This window comes from Heliconius melpomene, chromosome 17 (genome assembly GCF_056956725.1).
Source record: "Heliconius melpomene rosina isolate 202511_hmr_F chromosome 17, ASM5695672v1, whole genome shotgun sequence".
Classification (NCBI taxonomy): domain Eukaryota; kingdom Metazoa; phylum Arthropoda; class Insecta; order Lepidoptera; family Nymphalidae; genus Heliconius; species Heliconius melpomene.
This window is the reverse complement of record NC_140405.1, coordinates 4,500,336-4,520,642: the sequence shown is the minus strand read 5'-3', so window position 1 is coordinate 4,520,642 and position 20,307 is coordinate 4,500,336. Positions and strand designations below refer to the sequence as shown.

Here is a 20,307-nt window from a genome sequence, read left to right as displayed (position 1 = left end):
CCCAGCCCACGCGCACCGTCTCCGTTCACTTAGATCTATCTTTCTCCAAAGCACGTGATGCGTCTTCGAAAGCATTGGCCGTGGAACTTTTATAAACATTAGTTATTCCGACTCGTGTTACCTATACTGTCAGAGCATCTTTGGCTTTGCTTCTCATCGTTATAATATTATGTAAAACATTAGATAAATTGCAAGTGAACTACTGCATTGCATCAAGTTTAAAGTGGGTGAGAGTCGGTGCAGAAAATAGCTTGCTTTACTAATTACTGATTGCGGTTTGTACAAAGGAACACGATCTGTTCTGTTTTGATTTTAGTCGGTGCGCTATTTTCCTTTCATTTCCAAGTTAGAATTTGGAGCAGTTCAACAAAATATAGTATAGTAGTATAATGAGTTTAAGTCGTTATTGTTATCGAATAAATTCTTTTAAAATATAACAATCAGATTTATATACATAATTTATGTGAAAAAAATTGTAAGTAAATATGAAAAAAATGTTCATAGGTACCTACCTATAAATATTTTATTTGAAATACAATTTATATTTTGAACAGTATACCTAATATACTAAGGTTTAATATCTCAAAGAAAGAAACGGATAATCGATTTAAACGAACGGAAAGAAAGATAAAGATAACAACAGAACCCTTATAGGATTACCCTTTTTTCTGTCTGTCAAGACCATTTATCTCGAAATCGCTGAAAATCCATCGAGCTAAAAAAATCTACTTACGCAAAGAAAAAATCTACTTACGCAAAAAATCAGCAAACTAGAAATTAAATACCATACCATATCTTTTTCTTTTGAACCACCTTCATTTAGCAAACAGCCTTATTTAAAAAAAGTTTTATTACAAATATCACCTTTGTAAATAAATAAATACTTACTACCTATCTGTCAATTTTGACGGTGTAAGTGCAATTTTTATAAGTACTTTCACTTTTATTTTTGTTCAATGGTTTTTTTTATAAGTAACTTACGAAATGAACTTAAATTAGAGTTAATTTATATTCTCGATTTTCTATCAGAAAGCAGTCTTCATTTATATGATAAAATAACAGATAATGTAATATTTATGATACGCGGATATTTTGGTAAATCAAGATCACAAGATAAATTTTTGGTGTAAACTAATTTCTCATGTAATAGTAAATATTTTATTGTAACATATGAACAAAATTAAAAAGTTAATTTGATTATGGAAGAAGAAATTTCTATTGTTGCTACAGAGAGTGCAGAAAAATTAGATAAAGAAAAATCGGAAGAAGTAGATAATATTATAGATAAGGAAAAATTAGAGGGAGAGGCCATTGAAAATGAAGAGAATGAAAAAGATGGATTTATAAAGGAACCTGCGGACTATGGTGAAGAGACAGTTCCTAATGAGATTAAAGATGAGCAGTTGGAAGAAGAACAGTTGGAAAAGAAGGAAGAGTTAGAAGAAATTGGAGAAGAAGAGCACCCCAAAGATCAAGAAGAGGAAGAAAATAAGGAACAACAAGTAGATCAGACTGCTGCCGTAGCGGAACAAGTTGAAGAGGAAGAAGGATATGTTGAAGAACCTCCACCCGATCCTGCAGCTCCGTTAGAATTAAGTGATTCTAAAGAAGCTGTTAGGCCGCCTTTTGAGTTAAGACCAGATCAAAGAGTTGAAGTTGAACAACTTTGGGAGGTATATCAAAATTATACTCCGGCTTATACTGATATTGATGGATACATAACTGAAAAAGAATTAATTTATATGCTAAAAGCTCTTTTACTTATGACCTATACACCAGAGCAACTGCAAGAACTAATTGCATACTGTGTAAGACCACCTCATCCCGAAGGTCATATAAACTACGATCAATTTTTGAAAATGGTCACTATAAGACAAAGAGATTTTGATATAGAAGAGGAGCTGCGTTCAGCCTTACAGGTATTTGATCCTGGGAGGACGGGTACAATTGATAGGGAATATCTAAAAGAGGTGTTAGCAAAACAAGGGCATAAGATGCCGCAAAAGCAACTGGATAATCTTATCAAGGAAGTTGATATAAGTAATGACGGCACTATTGGTATTGAAGATGTAGTTGGTACCATGTGTATCGATCTTAACAAGGACGACATACTTATGTTAATGGCGTCTCTTAATCCACCAGAACCAGAGTAAAAATTTAAGAAACCTAATGATATTGCAAAATTTTTATATGGTAAGCTATAATATATAACATTATGATTGTATATTGTTATTTTTCAGACGTTATGCCTACAAAAATATATAAATTGACAGAAACATCAATAGCGTTATTTATAATATTTCTAGACTAACTGTATTATATACATATTATCAAAAGTATACCCAAGTAGTAGTATAAGATAATAATCTTATTTTAGAATACCGAGTAAATTGATAAAAGGACTATTTAATTCTATAATATATGCAATAATCCCTAATCTATTCTTATAATGACACCATAACTGATCGACATCTGCATATAAGTAAAAGATATATCAGAAAAATTACTAAAAGTTTTATCTGTTCGTCTGTGCGTTTGTTTACGCTGATCTCAGAAATAGCATAAGCGATCAAATTATATTTTGGCTAGCTTTGGGAAAGGGCCACATCATGTCCCGAGCGCCGCTCATAAAGGGACGCCAAATAGTCTGCAAAACTATTTAAACATACATATGAAATTATATTGTGTTCGCCTGGGGGGCACTGTAAAAGTATTTTGTCCCGGGCGCGAGTTAAGCTCGCTACGCAACAGATTACAGTACATGTATATATATAACCATACTAAAATGGTTAATCTTTTTTTTTAATTATAGTTGAATAAATATGAGCATAATTTAAGCGGGCTTCACGGGGGCTGCTAGTATATAAACAAATACAACAATGCAACTAAGCAAGGGCTAGATAGATATAGATTCATTACTTTTTCCCCACGTAATCGTTGAACCCGATAGATCAGTGAAACACGATGTAAATGTGTGGAAATTGTGAAACTAATCTATCTCTTTACTTTCAAACCTATTGGTGGTTTTCAAATTCAGTTAGTTTTTACCACATTATTTTAAAGCAGCAGCAGCTATCGTGGATTTTACACCAACAGCAGCGTGCAGCACCAGCGTGATAGTTGTGGGTTCGTTCCTTACTTAAAAATTTAAAAAAAAGAATAAAAACAGCCAATGTCTGAATATTTAAATATAAACTTGATAGTTGTGAGTTCGATTTCTACATAGAAAAATTAAAAAAAGAAAATTAAATTGTTTTTTCTCGATAGCCTTTTTTGTAAATATCTCTAAAGTTTGAGTAAAAATGGAAAATGCATTGTCTATTCGTTTTTATCATCTGTTGAAACATTAAGCACAGATTTGAACACATTTGAGCAATAGGGACGGACGAGCACATTTTAACGTCATCGATGTTTTTATTCGATGCTAGTCATCGAAATGTGATATCGAACATCTTTTGGTTTTTAGCTAAATAAATACAAACGAATAGAAATCAGCAATAAAAAATAATAAGAAAATTGAACATATATTAATAACCAACTTAAGTCATGTGATACTTACATTTATGTTTCGTTTTGAATTCATGAATTACATTCTTAAGATTTAATTCCCCACCTACATTATTCTAAGATTATAATAAGGCGAATAAACGTATAGTAGACTGTAAGGTAACGACCATATGATTATTTGTTAGAATCATAATTATGTTGATTTGATGATCCAGCTAATGTATCGAATAGATAAAATGTTCGATGTTTTATCAAGACATTTGAATTTTGACATTAGCCAATCCCAATCGCCTAACGTCAAGCTAAGCTGTAACGGCGTCTTTATGAAGATTTTCTTCATAACTTTTATATTTACTATTGTTAAAAAAGCTTAAATGGAATAAAACATTTACAAAAATGTGGAACATGAACACGATAATAACAATATTTGTTTTGTCGACAGTTTTTAATGGAAGTAAGTTATTGTTTATAAGTAACAGGGGTGTGGTTTTAGTCTATATTCATCACAGTAGAATTACATTACTTATAAACTAAATTCTTATAAATTTTGTTTGGCAATTAAATATTAATAAAAATTAAATATAAAAGCCGTTTTACGGTATAATATTTTCCAATGTATTATTGAGCTGCCACTTCGCATAGGTGTATATTTTGCAGAGTTGGAAAAATAGTAAAATAGAATTTCACTATTGATTTCTTTTCTCAGGTTTAGCTATATGGTGTTATCAGTGTACAGCAGCAACTCCTGGATGTAACGAACCATTCAATTGGCGTGGCATAGGATATTTGGGAAATCCTTGCCCAGACAATGAAGATGTGTGTGTAAAGCTGATAGAAAGAAAAGGAGGTAAATTTAAACAATTCTATATAAACCAGAAAAATTATTAAAAACTACTGTGGTAATGAAAATCACAATATTAGGGTTTGATCCCCATTCTAGGAATTGAAATGTTTCATTAAATTTATATATTAATTTCTTCACTGCTTGCCCTGATGTGTATATGATACAGTGTAAAGCTGATTTAATTTTGACTTTACTTTTTACATAATAAACCACATTATCATTAGGAAAAATTTCATCAACACCTTTAGTTTAAGGTTATTTGGGGGGATATGAATTAGCCTCAGGATGTTTTGAATTGTGTTTAAAATATATTAATCTATTACATGCATAAACACACAGAAAAATAAGCAAAAAAATAAATATATATAGTTTAGGTTTGATTTTCTTTTATGTTCAAGAAGTGATCAATTACAATTTTATAATATGTTTTATTAATTATATTTAATGTTTCAGCTAAACAAGTGATAACAAGAGACTGTTTGAGTAATTTTAAAGCTGTTAGAACCGATATACCTGCTGATACATATGAAGGATGTCGCCATGCTGCTAAAGATTTAAATTTAGCCAAATATGTTAATAATAGCATAAAGGAATTTGATATTAAAAGGTAATACTTCATAATTTTACAATAATATTAGTAGCTTTGCTAATTGTAACAATACAATTAGTTTTGTTTTATGAAAATTATTTTCAGGAACTGTGGGCATGAATTAAAAAAATATTTTTGTAGTGGATAGTCCATTGATGGATAAACACTATAGGATATATTAAATGACCTCAATTGTTTCTATTTAATAGAATCCTATATGTGTCATACAACTAATGCTATTATCAAGCTGCAGTGGTGGTCATCCACTGCAGCTTCCACTCCACTTTACAATCAATATTTAATTTTAAGAAAACATTGATTATATAAATAGCTTTTTAATTTAGATAAAACATACTATTTTTATAATTTGTAATGATTTTACTACAAAGATTTTTACAAGCATTAATTTAATAATAGCTTATAATAAGCTGTAAGCTTTAAAATTGAAAGCAAATGATTTAAAAATTGTAACCAATTTTTTGACTCACAGATATGTGATATGTAATATATTTATACAAGGCCATTGTGGCACAGTTGGGTAAGGTGTGTCTTATTTTCATTTCTCTGCTCCAGTAGGCAAATTCTATTAATCAATCAACAATTAGTTTCTCATATTCAACAGATACTGGAGAATAGAGTGTTTTAACTCTAGATTCTATCTGTCTATATGCAGGTTAAAAACTGAAGCTGAAACAAATCATTTATATGACAATTTTCATCTTTTCCTTTGTTGCAGAGACATATATGATGAAACAATATGGTGTTTTTGTTTCTTGGATCATAGATGCAACAACTCATCAAGAATAACACATTCCATTACTTTAGTTGCCTTCGGTGTATTTTTATTAATTAGGAAGACATTATCTTGATAATAAACAAAGTACAAAGTTGTTAAAACTTAAAAACATACAAATCAATATGTAAAAAATTGAATTATATATTATATTTAATTTATAATTAAGAGTTGAACTTATGCCTCCATATTGTAATATTTTGTTATGCTGCATCAAGTAATATTTTATAAATGAAATATATAGAAAAGAAGAAGGCATAAAAAATAACAACACAAGTAGTAGTGCTATATACACACTGCACTTTGTAATACAAAAAAAAAATGCAAGTAAAGTGTTTTTCAAGGTTTTGTATTGTATTAATAGTTAATACAGTACAAAACCTTGAAAAACACTTTACTTGCTAATGCAAGCAAAGTTTCAGTAAAGTGTTTTGTTTTAGTAACCTGATGAACTGAAGAGGATGGTTGTGGGTTCAATTCCCTTGGGGGTAATGAGTTATTTTCATTTTCCCTTCCTGGTGACAAGAGTGTGACATTGTATTCCACCACTCTAAATGCAGTATCTCGAAAATTTTGCCTCAATAATTGAATATGCCTATTTTGTTCTATGCGGAATATGCAATAGCTGAAAAAGTTAGATATAAGTTAAAGTATAATTGTCCGTCCATTTTGTCAATTATATCATGTAGATATATAAACAATCCGTCCATCTTTTAAAATATGTTATAGTACTTTAAATCTTGAAATCTCTTTTTTAACTTTATGTATTTATTAAATGTTTTTAAAGCTTTACAAATATAATAGGTAATAATGACTTTAATATAAATTTATGATGATTGTCATAATTGTAAGCTTTATAATCTGGAAATAAAAACTTTGACAATTTTATTTTGATTTATTTATTTCATGTGCTATTTAAATTTTTAAAAGCTATCGAATCAATGTGCACTGTGCAGTCTTTTATAAAAATCCTGTTAGGATAATTTTATTTACTATTCATTGAAATGTAATAATATTTTTTTTATTTTATCAATTTATCTAATATGATAAGATAAATAAATAATTCAAATATATATTTTTATGAATTTAAATTTTAAGTTGAAATATCTAATACTACTTACATATCGGTGCATAGTTTATACCGAGAGAAAGAATTTGTTACATTTTAAATTCACTCTAGTAAAAAGAATAGTACTAAAATTTCGTAATTTATGAAATTTTTATGTTATTTATAGTTTTACAATGTTTCAAATTATTTTAGAATTAATAAATATACATTTCAAATTTATTTAAAATTTAAAAAAATCTGATTAAGAATGAATTTGATGTTCATCATATATGTTCATCATATACAAATATTTATGTAAAAATATTTACCACTACAAAAGTGCAAATTGCAATAGTGTTACCATAAGTGTCGTAACTAAATTAATTATTTTAATCATCGTCGACGCATCCATATACCACATGTCATAAACGGATATGCGCGGAGGTTTCTCTTTTATCATCTTTAACATTTTAATGGCTTTCTTTCTAAGAGGTCCTGAAATTTTATATTTGTTAATTACTTTTTTTAACATATCATAAACGCAGTATAATAAAAATTTTGCAGTGTTGGTGTTACTCCTTGAAGGAGCACAGTTTGAAGTTGAAATAAAATCTAAATTCGCGTATGATACTTACCATCATAATATCGCGATAGAACTGTAATGCACAAATATTTGGTGTTGTTAATTTCTCTAGAGAAGGCTTCGGATCGTACACAAATAAAAACAATAATACTCAAATCTATGAATATCATTGTTAAAAGTATTACGCTTTCCGTCAAGTGGAGAAGCTAAAAATAAAGTGCACAGTAATTACAACTTACTATAAGTATCTATAACTATTATTATATATAATATATGTATAATGAAGAGGTTTTTTTACATTATTCTGAAGAGCGAGCAGTCCATATTCGAAATTTATTAATACGCCAGAAATAAATTTGAAGCAAAACAAAAATATCTGAAAAGAAAAACAAATTACTATCAAAAACAGTTTTTTAGGAGTCTTATCCACAAACGAACAGTATATTTATAGATAATTTGAGAGTTAAATAATCAAATTCAAATATATTTATCACTAACCTGAAATCTGTATAAATTTTGAAACTTAATGAGCTCTTCACACAGGTCTGTTAAAAAGACATCAGTATCACTAGATCTGAAGTCGTGTGTACCAGATGCCATGTAACGTAATACTTTAATCGAAGGAAAATATTTTCTTTTCAAAGAAACAGCACGTATATTTTCAGTGCCTTCTAAATGATTAGATATTATTGCGTTAATAAAGCGAAGACGAATGTAAAAGTAAAGTAAGAGATTTGAGCAAAACAACCATTCCATGGTAGAAGACAACTGAGCCCACAGAAAACCACCGAAAGAGAATACTTCTATTGGATTTTCATTTGATAAAGTGAAAATAAACATTGTCACCAATAATACCAAAATTATCGTCACCGTTACAACGTTGGCTTGAAACGTTATCTCATTTAGGTACGGGTTCTTATCAATCTTTAACTTTCGATCGATTTTTTGTAATTGTATGTAAAATTTAACATTACTCTCGTTGTTAAAAAATCGGGTGTTTATAACAGTACATAAGTAGAGTGTATAGTGCGTGTATATTGATATTATGGTTATGTAGTAAATATTACTATATATTACGAATTTGCTGAAATAAAAAAATACAGAACACGTGTAAAGGCAAAAACAAACTATTAAACATATTACAGTGTAAATTTTTTGGAGAATTGTGGGTGCGGTGACAAATCTATCGCGGGCGTCGACACGACTTGACCCCAAAATCGTTTGTATTAAGCGAAAAGGGTAGAACGACCTCAGGAAGCTCTCTTCTAAAATGTCACTCGAAAGATATTCCACTGCTTTCATTGTTATTTAATATAATTGATTTTGGTGTTTACTTAATTACCACGAATAATTATACAATTGAAAACGTAAAATTTTGAAATTTAATAATCTTTGATTATTTTATGAGTTAGATATGTCTAAATAAGTTTATTAGTTAAACTAAGATAAAATTGCTAATTGCTAAATTTAGAACTGTAACACAGTCCCATTGTATACGATGCGATGATGACTAAAAATTTCCCTATGAGACTAGTGTCTAGTTTAACAATATCATAAATTGACAAATCGCTTCTCACTTCCAGTAATAATAGCATATTTTTCATATATTTCCTGGTAGTCTCTGAAAATGAATAAACGCACTAGGTTTATATAAGAAACAAAGACCAATTCAAAGGAGCTTACAAGAAAGGAACAGTTCTTAGGCCTTTTAAATTGAATTTAGAGGGCCTCATGGCGCTGGGGCACAAGCGTTCGACTGTAAACGCGACAGCTGTGAGTTTGATATCCACTCGGGGAATGAAATATTTTATATTATCATTTCTTCACTCGGGTAACAAGTTCCGTAACACAACATACTATGATACAAGAATTCTGCGGAATGTGGCGAAAAGAGAGTTACAATCAAACACTACTAATGATGAATAAAAAATATTAGAAGTATAAGCAGTGACTTATGATTTTGTAATAAACTTTGTTAATATCTTTGATTATTTAAAAATCAAATAACAAAATCAACCTCCATTTTATTTTCAAATACTAATTCGACATTGCTTAAAGAATTCCGGTCCGAGCAGTGTTACACAAGTTCACACTAACCTATGTCCTATTGATATGTCTAAGACACGAGGATATCCAAGTTACTTCCCAATTAATATTTATCGTTATTAAAAGAAAATAACTCATTAAATTTAAACGCATTGACAATATTGCTTTGTGTATATAAAATAAAGTGTATTAATCTATTAATTGAAGTGTATAACATAGGAGAAGGGGTAGTGTAGGTACTATTAATTTAATGAATATCTTCAAGTATCTAAATATTTTATAAGATTGGTAAGAAAACCTACTAATATCGGTATCCATGGAAATTTTATAAAGCCTAGTTACAAACATTTCAAATAAATGGATAGAATAAAAGTAATTACATTATAAGTATATCAGAATTTATTTCGGTTAAAGTGGAGAAAAACCGTTTATGCTTGAGACGTTTTGATGGAAATTTCTGCCAGTACCAGCTACTCAGTAAAATCTTTGGTACCTACTGATCTTTCGTTTGACAACAACAATTCAAGGCTGGGAATTTGTTCAATGCTTCGTATTGCTAAGCACCAGAAGCCTGTAAGGCATGACCAAAAATGGTCCAGGTGATGCTGGGTCAGTGGGTCACTATTGAAAGGATATCTATCTCGACGAAGTGTCTATAGTGACCAGTACAATAGGCATACTACCGCTAAATTACAATTCTCTGACTTAGTTCTTTAGAACTAATCTAACATTTCATAAATACCTACTTTTATAATTATTACATACCGTTTTTTGACGAATGTACAATGCTGACGGATAGCCTTCTTAATTTTTCTAATTTTGACGTAAGATAACTAGCTGCACGGCATTGAACATACATTAACAGTAAAAATAATATTACTGGTAACGTTAAAAACGACGACAGAAAAATGTCCAATTGTGTCTGTAACAACATAATGAAATAAAGTTAAATAATAAGCCCAACAGTTTATTAATAATAACAGTCGGGATCGGTTCCGAGAATTGTACTGAATATACAGGGTGGAAGAGGCAGCGCTCCTTTTACTGAAACTGCATATAGGGTAAAATATTTCAAGCTCAGAACTAAAGAAATTAATCAAGGTACCTCAACAGTTTGGACGTAGGATTTTTTTTTCATTTCACGATTTTTATCCATACCTGTATTTCGTGTGACGCACACATACGTATGCGACGTTGCCGCTTTGACAGGTAAGTGTGTGCGAGCTTATGTTATACTTTACAAATGGCGTTTTATTTTAAAACGATAATTTTATTATTTATTTTGTTTGAAAACATAACTTTTTCATTTTTGGGAAATATTTTTTTTCTGAGTTATATTAGGCTTATATAGAGTAGTTAAAACTGTGGTTTTACTTAAAGTGGTGCTGACAATTCCACCCTGTATATTTAAAGGTCCTCGGGACAAAAAATATTAAAAACTAAATGTTCTAACTAAATGTTGAACTAAATTTAATGTGCATTTATTATTTTTATTAAAATACTCACTTGATATTTTAAACACAAAATAGCTCTTTCCACATAAAGCAACGCCCACAACGTCGTTTGAACAAAAATGTAGAGAATCTGTAATAACAGTAAGAAAAAAGTTTAACATTCACACACAAAATAACATATACATACTTATTATGTTTATTTAATTATTTACCCTGTGTTCATACAGATATATGAAGTCTGATATCACCGAGACAATATAGTGAACGCTTTTTAACAAATCGTTCCATATTTTATCATCGAAACTTATTAAGCTTTCAACTAAAAGATAATTTTGTGGGTAGTTGTTTTTTAAATTGTTTTCACAATTTATTCTATGAATATCTTCCAATTTTTTCGCCACAAAGTCTACACGCACACTTATATAATACAAAATAACCATTATTAAAATACCATTGAGGTAACTAACAAGCGGCCCCCACGCTACGACCAAACCAGGAAAGCAAAAATATTGCATAAAATTAATATTAAAAACAATCGTAATAAGAGTAGCCAGAGTTAAACAAAACCAAATGATATATGTAATTATTTTAGCAAGATACACATTCTTTTCCTTTCGATCGTCCATATTCAGGTGGCGGTCTATTTTCTGTAACTTGACGTACATATCACAATTTCTTTTTTCATCTGTAAAAAAATTTTCATATATGACCAACGGCATTTCCATTCCATTAATATCAATGTAGGCAAATTTAAAATGGGATTCGTTGAAAAATGTCCCGTCCGTAAATCTACAATATGTGTAATGATAGTACTGAATGAAAACGTGCGCCAACCACACTATCGTCATATATAAAGTGATCAATTTAGAAGGCGATGTGGCAAAACCATCTTTCAATTGGACTCGTAGACATCCGAATAAAATGTGAACATATTGTATAGGTCTGAATATATCCATAAACTCGTCGTCTAAAATATCGCCAGTCAATTTTTCTAGTCGGCTAGCCATGATTGCCTTAAAAATTGTAACTGGAAGTCTAGAGCATACGTATTATATAAAGATGACACAAATCTATACAATTAATAGAGCATATATTGTAAATTAAAAATGATCCCCGCGAGACTTAGTATGCGTGCCTATAATAACAATTAAACTAATTTTCAATTAAATTACAATATTTCGAAGTGTATTTCTCAATAATCTATACTTACAATAAAATGTAACAAATCGGTGTCTGTACGTTGAGAAATATAAGAAAAAATGTTATAAGTGGCAAATAATAATTTTGGCTATTTCCAAAATCAATGAAATTCGAAATTTTAGTTGTTTCTTTTAAATGTGCGTTTGGTCCCGTTAATCTCACGGATTAAATTAATTAAAAAGTTTTCAATATTACCTATATATAGACATTGTTTTTAAAAATATTTTATTATAAAACGAAAGTAATACAAATTAATAAATTTATAATAATGTAGTTCAAGCGGGCGAGGCGCGAGCGGGTCGCCTGTACATTATAAAATGATATTGTAAATTAAAGAATCTTAAACTTAGTTGTCACTAGAGATTGTGTTTTTAATTTACAAGTGTCGTAGGGTATAATAATTTAACAATACTCATACATACTTTATAATTAAAATAAAAATAAGTAAATTATTAAATCTTATATTCGGTAACTGCAACAAACATTAATGTTAAAGATACTTTTCTTTCAATATTGTCTTTCTTTACTCTACCCAAATATTTACGTTATATTTTTTATAAAAAAATATTTCGACTAAGTCTATAAATTATATGAAAAAAAATATAAATAAAACACTTAGCTTCTGCTTTTAAGAAAAAACTTTTAATATTAAAGTAGTGTAAGACTAACCCCAGTAGAAACATCAACATTCTTACAAACTACAGGCAACCAACATATTACAAACTAAGCACAATACATCCTCGAAATCCTCTGTTTATAACAACAAAATGACTATTGGAGAAACTCGATTATCCGGCTCTCAGCTATACGGATTTGCGATTATCCGGATTAGCGATCGCGACCAAATATATTTAAGACCTTTACCTATATATGTAATTTAGGTAAACACGTATAAATAAGTGTAATAATTATAACGTATGTTGAAAAATGTTCTTATTATGATTATCCGAACGACAAACGACGGTTAGTCCGGTTAATCGAGTTTCTACTTGTATTTCATATATTCACTTTATTTATTACTATACAAACTGGCAATCTTGGAATATTTCTTGGACTTTCATATTAAAATTATTAACTTAATTAACATTCACTGACACCAGCATTTGGCAGCCTGGTTAAAATCAATATTTTCATAAATAAAAATTAGCACACCGCTGGAATTTGATAGCCATTTCAGAGACATAAAGAGCCTAAGACTTTCGATATTGTGTATCTGTAAAGACCTTCTCTTGATTCATAAAAACTTGCAAATGTACACCAATTTTTAATTCTTAATAAATAATTATTGTTCTGTATAAATAGTAGGACAAATACAATTTGATCCATACTACTGTCTAATATTCAATAAAATAAAAGAAAAAAATATCAATGCTGTCTGTACCTTATTAGTAAGATAGCAAAACAGATATCTACCAAATAAATTATCAGATACTTAACAGACAGTTGTAGAATGTGATGTTATTGTCATTTTAGTATGCAAAACGTGAATCTTCAGAATATCCAAGTTTGTCTAATGCTGGAGTGCAAGCGAATTTGATCATAGGGGGAGGTCCACACATTAGCACTATGACGTCATCGCCCGGTGGGAACAAGTGCTCTTCGATCATCGTATCGTTTATGAATCCTGTGCTATATTTCCATCCTGGAAATATAAATATGAAAATGTTATTTTACGTAATCATAATCCTCATTAGTAATTTCAAATTATAAGCCATAGCGCTAGTTTTAACTGAAGAAAAAACGGTAGAGATTTTATCATTTCAAAGTGTATATTTAAATTATCATATTTTTTCACTAAGTAGTTCGAAATTAATAATTATTTTCTCTTGAGTCCTATATAAATTTTGGCAATTTCTTTAGCAGATTTTGAAAAAAACAAAAAAAACTTTTGTTCAGTAACTGTAGTACTATTTCCTTTTGTATACATTATGTAATAAATATAATTAAATCAAACATGTTAACATAAATTGCATAAGAATGATTTGAGGCCAGTCGTGGTGCAGGGGCACAAAGTGTGATTGAAAAATCGACTGGTTGTGGGTTCGATCCCCATTTGAGGAAATGTACTATTTATTTAATTAACTTACCTTCATTTGCTCTATCAATAGTGTACCAAAGTTGGAATTGTTCCGGGTGCTCCTTTTGATATTTCTCGAGTTCATCTCTCAACAATATGTCTTGTTCAGTTTGATTTGCAAATAGAAGTCTAAGCTCAGTTCGATCACCTTCGGCCTTGCAGATGTGGCGAACGAGCTGTAGCATTGGCGTGATGCCCGTACCACCTAGGAAAATTAAATATAAATAAAAAAAATATAGTTAAGACCATTATAGTGCAGTGGAATAGTATATGAGCTGGATGATTTAACAAACAAAATGACCGTATTTATAATGAAAGTTCTAAATAAGCTTTCCAATATGTCAATAGAGTACAACGTGGGCATTATTCGGCTTCAGTAAAGGATTTGTAGGTTGTTAGTTATGAAGAAGTAACTGAGCCATTTTTTGTGAAAAAGGTACAAGCAGCGGCACAAGTGTCTCAAGATGATAGCATTATCGTTATTAAGAGTTACCGGTCACTTAGGATATGTTAAATGCCAAATACACAGCTCTTAGTAATTGCCACATGACCATGCGGGCGAAGCCGCAAATGAAAGCCAGTATGTATATAAAATTTATTCTATTTTAAATTGTAATAAATCATATTTTAATTAACATCTTAATCCCTGTCCACAGTACAATGAAATAATTCAATGATACACCTGACGCTTTTGGTCGACATGACGCTATGTTTCTTTAATAGATTATTTGTAATTTATTTAGACTACACATACATTCACCTTGACTATGTTGTTTATTATCGTATAAATTGTCGTGGTCTTTATTTATTTATTGTTGAGGCCATTTCTAATTAAGTAATTACATTTATGTAAGCATTATTTTAACTAGTGTCTTTGCTACGTTCATTATAGTGAATTCTTGAAATACGATTGCGAACAAACGTCGTGGCGCAGTGACACTGCATGTGACTGTTAATGCGACGGTTGTGGGTTCGATTCCCAATTGTAGGAATGGAATTTTTAATATTTTAGAACAAAAACAAATAAAATTCAAAATGGCCTAAATTACAATTTATTTATTGTATAATAGATGGATGTATATATAATAGATATACATGATATTTAATAAAATAAACTCTGTATTTCAAAATGTAGGTAATTAGTCATAGCAACAATTCTCCTTCCATCCATCCTCCCTTATCACGGTACAGATAAGATATTCAAATTTGTGATGTAGGTATAATATCAATATTTATAAGTTACAATTTCTTCTATTTGCATAACCATTAGGTTTCTATGCAATAACTATGCGTTATTAACAACAAAGCCCTATATTTTTTTTAATGAGTTTTTTAAATGAACCATCCAAAAACCAAATAATTCATATATCTATATGTATTCTATTTCATTCAGGAGATTTACGATATGATGGACACGCAGACGGTTAAATTTATAATATTCAAAATTTTGGGTTCGTATTAAAACGCTAGAAATTAAAACAATAATTGACAAAATGTTAAGACTTTTAAATACGTCGTCGTTTTAAATTTTTAAGTCAAGACAGTGTCGGTCAGTCAACCTTAAAAAAATAGTCATATGATACCGCGAAATTATTTTTAGAATATCTTCTGAGAAACTGATCCACATGTTATTTTCGTGTATTTCTAATTCACAGAATACACATATAAATCTTGCTAGCTATGATTTTTCGCCGTTTTGAATGAAAACTTTATAAAGATTTGATCTTTATAAAGATCGATATTGAGATCTATCTATCTCTTTAATAATCTATGAATGAAAACGGCATGTCATGATCGATCTCAGAGTTGAGACCGATTAATTATAAAATAGTGGCCTAAAAGTCCGATTCCCTTCGTTACGAAATTAGCAATTCATATCACTTTAAATACTATAATAATTTAATAATATACATAAACCTACTGCCGAATTTGTATTAATTCATTAGATTATAACTTTGTCTTCATATTGTTACGTAAGTTTTATCATTGTAACATTATGATAAATATATTACGTATCCACATGCTCGTGACAAATTGTTATATAAAATTAGTAATAATTATATACTTGCCAATACAATTAATTAAACAGTAATAAATATTTTAAAACATAAACGTTTTAATAAATATTTTAAAACATTATTAAATTTTAGATCATTTACTTTAGTGCTATATTTTGTTAATATTGGCATATATTGTATAATATTTCAAAAACTAATAACTAACAAAATGATAGTGTTTAATACTATAATAGTAGAGCAATTAAAATGACCATATATTTTATTTATAGCTTTCAATTAAAATGCTATCAGTTATCAGCAGAAATATGTCAAGACTGAATATATTGTGTAATAGTGACAAGTCACGCTATCTTGCCATCAATTAAATGACAAACACATAAAATAATATCAACAATTAAACAAATACTCATGCCTGTCACAGAACAGTAATATAAAATCTGGAAATTTTCAAGTCAAAAAGATCTTTAGTTTAATATTTTGCAGAAAATGCAGAATGGACTTCGCAGAAGTTGAGGCATTGCTTGTTGTGTGGTGAAATTCAACGCCGTCCTTGATATTATAATATTATTGCATAAAATGTAATTTATAGCGTACACCATATATTACTAGGGTCAGCAACATTTCATCGGCGTAATATTTTATATAAATATAGTTTAGGCATATAAGAATAATTATACATAGATATATTTAAACTTGTTTCTTTTTATAAAAATATTCGTATTTATGTACAAAAAATATATTACGATCCGATTATGTGAATAAAATCACATTACGATCTGCATTCATAAATCACTCTCACCTCAGAGATCGATCTGTAGATGCCGTTTTCATTCATAGATTGTTATGCATGCGTGAAAAGGGTATCAAAATCGATCTAAGTTGAGAGCGGTTTATAAAAACGGGCCTAAAAAAATTTGCTAGGATTTACAACATTTTTTAAAATATCCAGCAATAATATAAGTATTTCTTATTTATTTGCTATACTGTACATATATATTAATCTATACTGATAGATGGCAATTCTAGTCTTTAATTATGGATTTATAAAAAAATATATTTTGCAAACTGGCTATGTATTGCATCATTATTTAAATTGTATAAACATTTTGTATTTTATCACTATCAATCAGCTACTTAATAGATAAAAAAAAAACCTAAATAATATTTCAGACTGGTAACAAGACAAAGTGCAGTGTTGAGTTCCGCCACTCAATTTACAATGTGTCGAAAATTAGACGATTTGTGTGGATGGAGTGCCTTAACACTAGGTTCCTTCTGTCTATATCCATAGCATTCCTTCTGTCCGTAGCAAAGTGCTATATAAAGGAAAAAAGCTTGACGCTAAAAACAAAACAAAAAATAACACTAAATACCTGCAATCATGTTGACTTTCTTCACATTTATCTTAACAGGCGGATCTTTCCTCAATTTTTTGACTAAAAATGTGCCATTTTCAGCATATTGCAATCTGCCTGAAGGTCCTCTAAAATCTATTGTGTCACCAATTTTCATATCATTGAGATACTGGGACATTTTGCCACCTTCTGGGAATTTTGGATGAACATTTTTGAAGTATACCTAAAAAAATATTATATATATATAGAATGGAGATGGTTCCACTGACTGAGGTAAGACACACATACAGCCATAACCACTGACGGTAGAAACATGAAATTTGGACAGATGTTTCATAATGTGGACACCCACTAAGAAGGGATTTTGAAAAAACCCTTAAGGGATGAAATAGGCAAGCGAGACCACCCAGGTCCCCTAGTAGCATAATAAAATAACTTTTAGTTTTTATTTTTATATTATTAATTGAGATGATTATCAAAATATTTAACTCCATAGTTTTATTATTATATCTTAAATGAGATGTACATGTTACATGATTTGGCAATCCAAGTTATTAATTTAAAAAAATAAAAATTGTATAATTTCAAATCATATAAGTTCATTGTTATTTTTTTTTCTTTGGTTGTCTGGTAATTAAAATACACACACAAATTAAATTACATGAAGGATAAAAAACAAACCTTAATGACCAAGTCAACATAACCCTTTTCTTCATCACTTGACACTGGAGTGTAAGCTCTTATTATAAGTTCATCATCAATTTTTACAGATAAATGTATGTGTTGACCAATTGGCAAACCTATAATACAAGAAATTGTTACAATTTGTGAGGCTGTTGTGACACACACAAAGAATGAAATTTTTAATACTTTTATTTCCTTGCTCTGGTAATTTACCCCATGAAATGAAATGATTGCAGTGCAATTTAAACTAGTTTTACAATTTCTGCCTAAAAATAATAATAGTAATCCTATAATAATTTTAAGCTGTGGTAAAACAAAGCAAAATATTTACATATGACTTATTAGTAGTTACATAATTAACATAAGTTATTACACAAGTAACCATTAAATTTACTTAGGTAAATACTCATGAAATTATTTATAATTATTTTATATAAATTAGTCATCTTTGTTTAAATATATTGTAAATTATTTAAATATTTTTAACACATATGACTTACCAAGTACATGATTAGGTGATGGTAAGCCGAACCTGAATCTCCTAGTGTCATGATTTATTTCTTCTCTTTCTATGAGGGGCAATGCATACTTGATGTTTGAATCCACTAATGCAACAAGTTTTTTACCCTTAGAGGTTTTTGATTTCTTGCCAAAAACAAAATGAGCAAAAACAGTTGCTATGATAACTACAGATCCCACTCCGATTATAATTGGAAATACCTGTAATGTAGTATAAGTTTGAAGTTTTGCTATAAAAATGAACTATGCTTAATTAATACTATTATTATATATAATTTGGATACAAATGTCATCCATAAAACATTATATTTCTATTCAATATTTTAAGTTTTTAAGTGCATTAAGTTCAATCAGCTTGTCAAATTCATAACATAATTTATGGCAAACTTATTTTTATTTAGGTTTTTAACTACATACTTCTAGGTTATCCATGTTTTCACTGATTACACGTCAACACACAAGCAAAATTCACTCCAAATAAGCAAAATATAATATAATTACACTATAAAACACAATATAAATGTATAGAATGTAGATAACTATCTGTGACTTGAACTTTGTTATCACTATAAAAACGTAAAGGAAATAAATAGAGTCGGAATTGCTCGAGTCATTAATTGATTACACACGGCAAGTAGGTAGCACCAAAGATGGTCGTAGACCATGACAATACGTTTTAATTTTCGTAACCAATTATATACTTAAAACTCATTGCATTTTCTTACCAAACTCATTTTGACGAGTCACACGCTTTAACAGTAAAACTACAGCAAACTTTGTCCTAGTGTATTTTAGCTAATAAATATTTTATCAGATACGAAAACCAATTGATAACTTAGATAAACAATCTTTGTAATATTTAAGATAAAACAAATAATATTAAAAAAAACAATTATCAAATAAGACGTTGGGACCTACCAATTTTGTGTTGAAATTAATGTTGTTATACATATTTAATAATTTAAATTAAATCTTCTCAAATGTCTTATTTCTTGTTAAATAAATAGTGATGCTTCTATGGTAGAAGAAGGAAAACTGATTTAAAATTCTTTACGCTCTTGTATTGCATAAGACCTAATATTGGCACGTCTGGAATTTATTTTTGTTCACTGAACTTATGTTCTAGCGTTGAACGTTCTCACGTGAACTTAGAAAGGTTGATTTACAAAGACTTAGAAAGGCGAAAGCATGATAATTTAATCTAATAAAAAATATTTTATCCAAAACATGTTAAATGTTAGTTAAAACTGAGGTTTTAAATTACTTTAAAATTATATCGGTCCGCCATAACATATTTTGTAGAAAAACATAAGTATAAAGTATTAAAAATAAAAATTTCAAAAGTCGCTATTTATTGCTTGTTGATAGACGTTTCGTTTCTTTCAGAATAGAATAGTAGACTAAAGTGCTAATATCATAGATAAGGCTTTTGCTATAAGTTTTAAGATAATTCGCTCTTTTTGTTTAGCTATTTAATGAAAGTGAATTGAGTTAAATTATAATTATATCAAATAAATACAAAATAAACTATCTAAACTTTAAACAGTGAAATAAATTTTATATCTGACTAATGGTCTTGCTGTAAACATC

General features: G+C 29.2%; 5 protein-coding genes across 9 annotated transcripts in view; 2 read left to right on the top strand and 3 right to left on the bottom strand.

The window, feature by feature from the left end:
* The first annotated feature begins 102 nt into the window (after positions 1-102).
* LOC146529916 (uncharacterized) lies at positions 103-2,282 on the top strand. Its single transcript, XM_085200566.1, has one exon. The coding sequence runs from the start codon at positions 1,200-1,202 to the stop codon at positions 2,151-2,153; it is 954 nt and encodes a 317-aa protein (XP_085056692.1). The 5' UTR covers positions 103-1,199; the 3' UTR covers positions 2,154-2,282.
* A 1,497-nt stretch (positions 2,283-3,779) lies between these two features.
* On the top strand, positions 3,780-6,621 carry crim (QVR superfamily protein crim). Its single transcript, XM_085201030.1, has 4 exons — positions 3,780-3,961; positions 4,214-4,354; positions 4,805-4,958; positions 5,677-6,621. Exons 1-4 carry the CDS (start codon positions 3,904-3,906, stop codon positions 5,807-5,809), a joined length of 486 nt encoding a protein of 161 aa, XP_085057156.1. The 5' UTR covers positions 3,780-3,903; the 3' UTR covers positions 5,810-6,621.
* A 456-nt stretch (positions 6,622-7,077) lies between these two features.
* LOC146529914 (uncharacterized) lies at positions 7,078-10,323 on the bottom strand. 2 transcript variants are annotated; one of them, XM_085200659.1, is made up of 4 exons: positions 10,176-10,323; positions 7,663-7,740; positions 7,417-7,570; positions 7,078-7,276 (listed from the first exon to the last, which is right to left on the bottom strand). In XM_085200659.1, exons 3-4 carry the CDS (start codon positions 7,532-7,534, stop codon positions 7,113-7,115), a joined length of 282 nt encoding a protein of 93 aa, XP_085056785.1. In that variant the 5' UTR covers positions 7,535-7,570; positions 7,663-7,740; positions 10,176-10,323; the 3' UTR covers positions 7,078-7,112. The 2 variants fall into 2 exon arrangements, with proteins under 2 accessions (XP_085056785.1, XP_085056784.1); XM_085200658.1 differs by lacking the exon at positions 10,176-10,323 and adding an exon at positions 7,863-8,817.
* Positions 10,324-10,922: 599 nt separating this feature from the next.
* On the bottom strand, positions 10,923-12,282 carry LOC146529913 (uncharacterized). Its single transcript, XM_085200664.1, has one exon. The coding sequence runs from the start codon at positions 11,869-11,871 to the stop codon at positions 11,065-11,067; it is 807 nt and encodes a 268-aa protein (XP_085056790.1). The 5' UTR covers positions 11,872-12,282; the 3' UTR covers positions 10,923-11,064.
* Positions 12,283-12,684: 402 nt separating this feature from the next.
* LOC146529903 (NADH-cytochrome b5 reductase 2) overlaps positions 12,685-20,307 on the bottom strand; it is a 165,020-nt gene continuing 157,397 nt past the window's right edge. The window contains exons 2-7 of one of the 4 annotated variants that reach the window (XM_085200662.1): positions 19,135-19,158; positions 18,699-18,918; positions 18,196-18,314; positions 17,533-17,737; positions 14,152-14,346; positions 12,685-13,706 (exon numbers count right to left, since the gene is read on the bottom strand). In XM_085200662.1, coding sequence (XP_085056788.1) covers positions 13,534-13,706; positions 14,152-14,346; positions 17,533-17,737; positions 18,196-18,314; positions 18,699-18,918; positions 19,135-19,149 — 927 coding nt within the window. In that variant the 5' untranslated portion in view covers positions 19,150-19,158 and the 3' untranslated portion in view covers positions 12,685-13,533. Of the gene's footprint in view, positions 13,707-14,151; positions 14,347-17,532; positions 17,738-18,195; positions 18,315-18,698; positions 18,919-19,134; positions 19,159-19,442; positions 20,115-20,307 lie in introns of those variants that run through there. The other 3 variants (XM_085200660.1, XM_085200661.1, XM_085200663.1) reach the window with 3 other exon arrangements.